General features: G+C 40.2%; 1 protein-coding gene across 1 annotated transcript; it reads right to left on the reverse strand.

The window, feature by feature from the left end:
* Positions 1-474: 474 nt before the first annotated feature.
* Positions 475-4762, reverse strand: Med7 (mediator complex subunit 7). The gene is made up of 2 exons (XM_020184843.2): positions 4652-4762; positions 475-1610 (listed from the first exon to the last, which is right to left on the reverse strand). Exon 2 carries the CDS (start codon positions 1591-1593, stop codon positions 892-894), a length of 702 nt encoding a protein of 233 aa, XP_020040432.1. The 5' UTR covers positions 1594-1610; positions 4652-4762; the 3' UTR covers positions 475-891.
* Positions 4763-7854: the final 3092 nt, after the last annotated feature.

Raw genomic sequence — 7854 nt, forward strand, 5'->3', positions numbered from 1 at the left:
ATCCTGGGTGTGCTCTCTAACCAACAGCTAGGAGAATAAAATGAGATTATGCAGGAAATTTTAATAGGGCAGATTTGGATTCCTATACTCACAATCCACTGTCCAGAATTTAGTCATATGGCCTCACACGGATGCATCATCCCCAACAGGGAACTGGGGTCCCTGCTGGCCAGCAACATATCTCACGAGGAAGCAAAAGATCTTTGTTATAGATATCTAGTAGTCTCTGCCACCAAATTCTGTTCCCTTGCAGGTTTCCAGCCTTAAGCAAGCCTAAGCTCAGACTTAAAGAAAATGTGTAGTTACATACACAGACTTAATTACTAAAACGAATGCTGGAACTAAAGTGGCTAAAAGGACTTATTACCTGAGTGACTTGAGAAAAAAAAAAAAAAAACTTAAGGAATTCAAGACAGGAATCTCTATCTCCAGGACAGGGAGATAGATGCTGAGACAGTGAGTGTACAAGAACAATCATGAGAAAAAATAAGGTTTTTAATAAGTCTGAAGATTTCCTAATTTCACATTTATACATGTTGATATCCTTTAGCTATCATTCTTAAAGCAAATGACAAATTTACTTTTCTCAAAGATGACAGCTATTACTGCTTCAAAGTTTAATTTCAACTCCAAAACTAGGAATATCCCACACAATAGCAAACACTTTGCTATTTAAGGCATTTACGCTTAGTGTAGGTATGTTCAATTTGCCTGTTTATTTTACAGTGAAATTACGGTCTATGACATCTCCAAATTGAAAAGCTGGAGTCAAGGACAAAAATTACATTATATTATTAGCCAAACCATTTAAGACTATCCAAAAGAAAATAAGCTAATGTATGGTATTATTTATCAATAGTTTAAAAAAAAAAAGAAACCATACAACGTTCCTCATGGTCTTTCATTCATTTCATCAATTAGGACACATAAAGCAGCATCTTTCTCTATTATCTGGTCCCTCCTGGGACCCGAAGTCTCTCTTTGTTGCTCACTTTGCCCAGTACAATTGTTGCTATCATCAGCATCCATTGGTTCAGTTTTCACTCTCATCCCAGCTTCTGAATGAGGCAGATCATCAGGCAAAGAAGCCAAGCAATTCTGAATCATCTCAATGACTCGCTCCAGGTGCTTCTGAAACCTCTCAGCTGTTTCAAGTCGTTGACGTTTCTGGACCTCCATCATGACTCTCAAGGTCTCTCTTGCTTGGTGAGGTCGGTATTCATTTATAAGATGATGCACATGTACAAAAAGCAGCTTAAGATCCTCTAGCTTCTCTTCTCGTTTTATACTTCCAGGGCTCCTTATCAGGATATCTAAAAGGTCCAAGAAATTAATAAGGATAGACATATTGAGTTTTCTCAGTTCTTTCTTGTGATCAAACTGCATGGGATGAAGCCGCTCAATGCCCTGACTTTCCAAAGGGCGGATGATAAGATCATCACATTGGAACTGGTTGCCAAACATCATATAACTGTCTTTAATTGGAGGGGGAGGCTTGGGAGCTAAGCCTTCCTGAATATTTTCATCTGTATATTCCTTGATGTACTGCATTGGAGGTGGTGGAAGTGCACTCACTTGTTGTGGTTCACCCATTGTGGAAGATCAAGAACCTACAGAAACAGACCAAAGACTCAGAGTAGAGCTACAAAACAAACTCATCCCAGTTAGTGACTACAGAGAGAATATTTTCCTATTCCTTCTGACAGTTTGGGGGCCAGGACAAGATGATCTCCTTAGTTTCTAAAATTAACATTTACAGCAGAGAAAGGCTACCATTCTTTTTCTAGTTAAACATATTTAGCTGCCCATATATTTCTCCTATCTCCCTAATATCTTTATCGGCATTAAAGAGTATGTGATTTCATCTTTTTATCTCTAAGGAAAATATGGATCCTGTACTCCTCCCCAGTTATGTCCCATTTCTCTACTCTTCGTTTGTTTGTTTGTTTGGTGAGACTGGGATTTGAACTCAGGGCTTCAAACTTGCAAAGCAGGTACTCTTTCACTTGAGCCACATCTCCAATCCTCTTCTCTTTTTTCATAGCCAAACTACATATGCTGTCTCCTAATTTTATATCAGACATTTGCTATTATAGTTCTCCAGAAGCAAACACTTATAATTCTAATAAACATTGTGACAAAAACCAACATTGGTAAATTTCAGACTCTTCTGGAGGAAATGATGACCCAATTCCATACCTTAGTGTAATATAAAGTTTTATACGGACATGGTAACTTTTCTACAGAAATTCCAAACCCAAATTCAAGCCCAGTAACTTCTCTGGCCACAATAATAACCTCTATTTACTCAACTTTAAGTGTAGGCATATCATCCAGTGAGAAGATTCCAAGTGCTCTTTCAAAAATAACCTTATCACTTTCAAGATACAGCGCCCGCCAACATCAAGCAGGGCAACATTGTGCTTGGAATCTGTGAAGCACTGAGTGAAATCTGAGTGAGCTCTGCAGCAGCTCTGAATTTCTACCACCCCTCAGTGGTACACAGGATGAAGCTGAGATTCAAGGGGGCAGTAGGCATGGACAATCTTGAGTTACTGTGACCATACCAACTCATCATTCATCACTTTACCAGCCTCTGTATTCAGTTTTTCATTCTCCAGTCTGGCTTCAATCCACTCCCACTCTAGTAAAAGTGCTCATCAAAGTCTTTGAGAATGACCACCACACAACCAAATCTAAAGGATATTTTTCTATCTTCATCTCTTAGTAGATTTTTCTTCCTTCTCAATATACTCCCCTCTTCTCTCCATTTCTGTGACTCCAATACCCATGTTTTCCTCCTATTTCACTGGCCACTCCTCAGTTTACATTACTGCCTCTCCACTTGTTCACAGACAGTAATGTATTTCAGTTGTTTCGACCTTTCTTGTTTAAGTTGCAAAATAGTCACAACTTTTTCAAACTTTAACAAAAATTCATATTTACAGAAAAGTTGCATGAATATACTAAGAACACTTCCAAATGTTAACATGTTCTTTCATTTGCTTTATTGATTTCTCATGTTTACTCCCAATAGTTTACTGTGTATTCCTATAACAAGACTGTTTTCCTACAGGGTGAAGGGGGTGAATATGGATGAAGTATATAATATATATAATAGGGAAACTCACTAAAATCTGTTAAATGGAAAGAGAAGGGAGGGGGTTAAGAAAGTAACAGAGGCGGTGAATTTGGTTGAAGTACATTACATGCATGTATGGAAATGTCACAATAAAAGCCCTCTGTACAATTTACAGTAATTGGAGAAAAAAAAAAAAAAGACACCAGACAGAGGCAGACATAGTCCTCTGGTCTTAAAGACAGCAACCCCGAGTTCAACAACTGCAAGACACAATGAATTCTGTGTACAACCACATGATCTTAGAATCGAGCCCAGGACCTCATCAGAGACCTCAGTCTTGATCAAAATTCTGATTTCAACCTAGTGAAATGATCAGAGAATCCAGCTAATCCATAACCAGGTTACTAACTCATGGAAATAACTGGATACTTTTGTTAAACTGCTCAATTTGTGGTGTTTTCCTACACAGCAGTAGAAAACTAAAGAACCCTCTTTTCCTGTAGGAATTGCCTCCCCATACATAAATAGACAAACTGATCCACAAATAAACATGCAAAGAAGAAAAAAGAAACCCACAGGAATAATTTGAGGCCTTGGTTAGGACAACTTGGTTAGGCATAGTTTGACTAGTGACCTTCCTCGAATCAAATCAAAGTAAGGATCTGTGGGAGATAGGGGTTAGGCTTTATAACCACAGCACGCCATTAACACTAACTGGTACTTCGAAATAAAAACCTTAGACAGCCGAGGTTCACACTTCCCTTCGCCATGCCTGTCAGTGAAGGTGCCACTCTCCCAAGGCCAAGCACCGGACGGGCAGCACCGAGTTACACCTCTTACACCACCTTCCTAACACCTCTGAGAGTTAAGTCCTATTCTCAACTCCTTTTTAGAAATTTGGATCCCACGGACTTGACGACATGGGACAGAGCAGGTTCCCCCATCACCTTTTAAGACCCACGGAGGTCGACCTAAGCAGAGCCAGCACGGCGCATGGCAGCCGGTCCTCAGACTCAACTTCCAGCACTTGCTTCACTGGAAGTGGGGGTGTCACCAAAAGATAGGAATCCTGGGATCCCCCCTCAAGATTTGATTAATTTTGGAAACTAAGAATGGGATCCCTCGGGATGTCGTTCTAAAAACTTTCCCAAATAAGGGTGACCATCAGGTCTGGACTCCATCTCCGCCTGCCCCCCACGCCCCGCCCCCCATTAGTCCCGGGGATTTCACCAGTACGCCCAGGAGGCGGGGCAGCGAAGGTTTAATCTCATTTTACAAACGGCCAGAGAGGGCAAATGACTAGCCAAGGCCTCACAGCTCAGGACATCTGCGGCGTGGGGAAGGGACTTGTGGTTTCTAACCTCCAGTCTGGCTCGAGGTCCCCAAGGAGGGAGGGAGCCCCGACCTCGTCCAGCCAGGGCGACGGAGAGCCGAGGGACAGGAGAGGCAGGCGGAGCACAGCAGAGGCCGAGCCTTGCCAGGCCTCCCGGCCCCCAGCAGAGGAAGCCGCGGGCTCAGGAAAAAGAAATGCACACAGGCTGAGAACCCTCGCAGTCGACGCCTACTCACCACAACTATCCGTTTACTCCAAAGCGACTTTAGCCTCTGCAGCCGAAATCCAACTTCCGGTCTCCTCAGGAAGAAGCCCATGGCGCTATCCGTTGATTGGCTGCAAAGGCTGTCCATTAACCGAGGCTCTAGTCCCGCCTTAGACAAACTGCGCCTGCGCATTTCCTCCTTTCGCCACCCTGTCAGCATCCCAAGCAATAGGTGTGCATTTGGCCGGGAAGAAGCATGCCAGGTCTACAGGGTGTTTTTTTGTGCTTTCTGTGAAGAAAAGTAATATCTGGTAGTTCTCTCCCCTCCCCCTTTAAATTTAGTCCTTAAAATTAAGCAAGGCCGTATGTAAAACATTGCCAATTGCCCTATGTAAAAAATTAGAAAGTACAGATAAGCAGGCAATTTTTAAAAATTATATCGACAGGAAACCCACTATCAATAATAATGTTTTAAAAATGAGATTGGACTCTATATGCAATTTAGATTTTTTTAAATCTGGAAATATTTGTGACCATGATTAGGAATCAATAATATATTCTGAATCTCCATTCACTTTTATTGTCATGTAGGAATTCAAAGATGTTTATTGTAATACACAGATTTTTTACCAAGTGAAAAAAAATCGGGTGTAAATGTGCCTTTCATCTGTGGGGGGGAGGTGCTGGGGAGATGTAAATGTTTCTTTTGAAGGTTATCTTCACAAGAAGTGGCACAAATTTCCAAATTCGTGGGAGTTTTTAAAAAAAAACATGTTGCACATAAAAGGTAAGTTTGTTACTCTGACGAAGGTTCTCCGTTTCACCTCTTTAAAAATAAGATTCTTTGATTTTTTTAAATTTATTATGGAGAAATCTAAAAGATTAAAGCAGAAGTACACCAAACTCATCACCCAACTTCAACAATTATCTACCCATAGATGTCATTTCATTTCATTTTTCTTTTGTTTTCATATGCCCATAGAATCATTGTCTCATTTAAAAATAAATTAATACTTCTTTCATATCACCAACAATTATACCAACTTCTGGATTCTGGTTGTCTCAGGTTCCAAAGAAGACCCACCCTTTTGACTAGCTGATATGTCATTTAACCTATAGGCTCCTTCCCAATTTTAGTTTTCTCCATACATTTTTTTTGTTGGTGTTGAAGAAATCCATCCACTTTCGCTTCAAGATCATAATTTTTTAATTTTATTTTGGAACTAGCATACATTAATAACTCATCTACGTCTGAGTATTCTCTAATCAGGCTTTTCTCCCAACCATTGACACCAATATGTCCTACACCAGTGGTCATTTCCAGTCCTTATTTTTCTCCATCTGTCAAAAGCCTTTGGCACATTTAATCCTTTGGTTTGCCCATCATCCAGGAGATGCCATGCAGGTGATACCATGCAGGCCCTGGAATACATTCTCCTTTACACTGCAGACCCTGTGCATCCAACATACTAGACAACTCTGTGAAGGTCCTTAATTTTTTTGTATGGTGCTCGGGACTGAACCCAGTGCCTTATGCATGCTAGGCGAGGGTTCTACCACTGAGCTACATCATCAGCCCTGTATTAGACATCTTTACCTAGTTACATTTCACTTTTTCCTCCTTTTTCTCCCAATACTCCACTGAAACTGCCACACCAGCCTTTTGTAATAGTTCTATTTGAAAATAAATAAAATTTCAAATGTGACTAATTTTCACCATTCTCACAGCTACAATCCCTGTCCATGTCATCATTCTCCGTCACCTAGAATTCTGAAATAGCCTCCCAACTGGTTTCTTTACTCCCACTTTTATCCTTTGTTAGTCTGCTTACCACTGTCTTAAAATATAGACCAATCCTCCCATTCCTCTATTCAAAATGCTCCAAGGCTTTCTGTGACATTTAGAATAAAATTTAATATCCTCACCATGGCCTCTTGAAGGCCCTACAAAATCCAGCCTTTGCTGCCTCTCAGATAGTATTTCCCACTGTTTCTTCCATGCTTATTTTCCTCCAGCTTCCCTGACTTTCTTTCCCTCAGAATTACCAAGCCTCTCCTGCCTTGGGGCCATTGTGTTTGCCTTACTTTTTCACTTCATTCAGGTCAGATCTCTTATCAAATGTGATCTCAGTGAGATTTTTTTCTGGCCTCTCTATAAAACATAGAATCATGTTGCTCATTCTTTTGGAGGATGAGCCCAAACCCTTCTCTATGTATTATGCATCCTTCATAGCATTTGTCGTCAACCCAAACAATTTTATTTTAGTATACTTATTTGTTTTTTCTTCCCCATCAAAACAGAAGTTTTAGGGCTGGCAGAGTGGCTCAAGTGGTAGAGCACTTGCCTAGCAGCTATGAGTCCCTGAATTCAAACCCCAGTACCATCAAAATTAATGATAATAATAAAATAGGATAATTATAATAATATGCTGTAATAAAAAATTACATGAATGTGGCCTCTCCAAGTATCTGATTGTATTTTCATTTTAAGTGATACTTTATGGCTTCTCTCTGGCATTTGTGAATTTCCACCACCAGTGCTCTTGTACTTGGGGAAAAAAGAATTACTCAGATACAATACTTTGACGGTGGCTCTGATAACTGAGATGGCTCCTGAATAACTAATGGGTGGGTAGCATATCAAGCATGGAAACTTTGGTCAGAGAGATGATTCAGAGAGTTGGACAGCTGTGAGATTCCTCACAACTTAAGAATGGTACACAACTCAAAATGTAGACAGTATTTCTAGAATTTTCCATTTAATATTTTCATACCATGGGTAATGGAAACCATAGAAAGCAAAACCTTGTATAAGTGGAGACTACTACATCCCATCAATTTCAAATGAATTCATAGTGTGACTTTGATGGATATACGAATATATTCAGCCAAGGTCCCATTGTCCTATTTTTGCTGTCATAAGTACACTGGAGGATGACATCCCAGTGTGTACATGTTTTTGCATGTGTCCAGTTTTTTTCCCTTGAGATAGATTTTAGATTTCCATAAATGAAATTATTGGCCTCAAAAGTGTTTTGCAGTTAGTGGCAGGATCAAGGCTAGAGTGTAGGACTCTTGACGCTCCTTTTAGTGTTCTTCCCAATAAACTACAAGTGAAGAATGGCTATGAAATCCATGTCATAAGAGGGGCTAGTGAAAGTGTCGTGTGTAATAAACATTTATTTGTGTGCCTATGTTTGCAGACTCTCAAAAGGAAAATAGTTCCTTAAAGAC

The sequence above is a fragment of the Castor canadensis genome, chromosome 16, assembly GCF_047511655.1.
Source record: "Castor canadensis chromosome 16, mCasCan1.hap1v2, whole genome shotgun sequence".
NCBI classification, from domain to species: Eukaryota; Metazoa; Chordata; class Mammalia; order Rodentia; family Castoridae; genus Castor; species Castor canadensis.

Bases quoted from the DNA above. Each gene is read 5' to 3' on its own strand.
- Med7 (XM_020184843.2), bottom strand. From the start codon at position 1,593: ATGGGTGAACCACAACAAGTGAGTGCACTTCCACCACCTCCAATGCAG.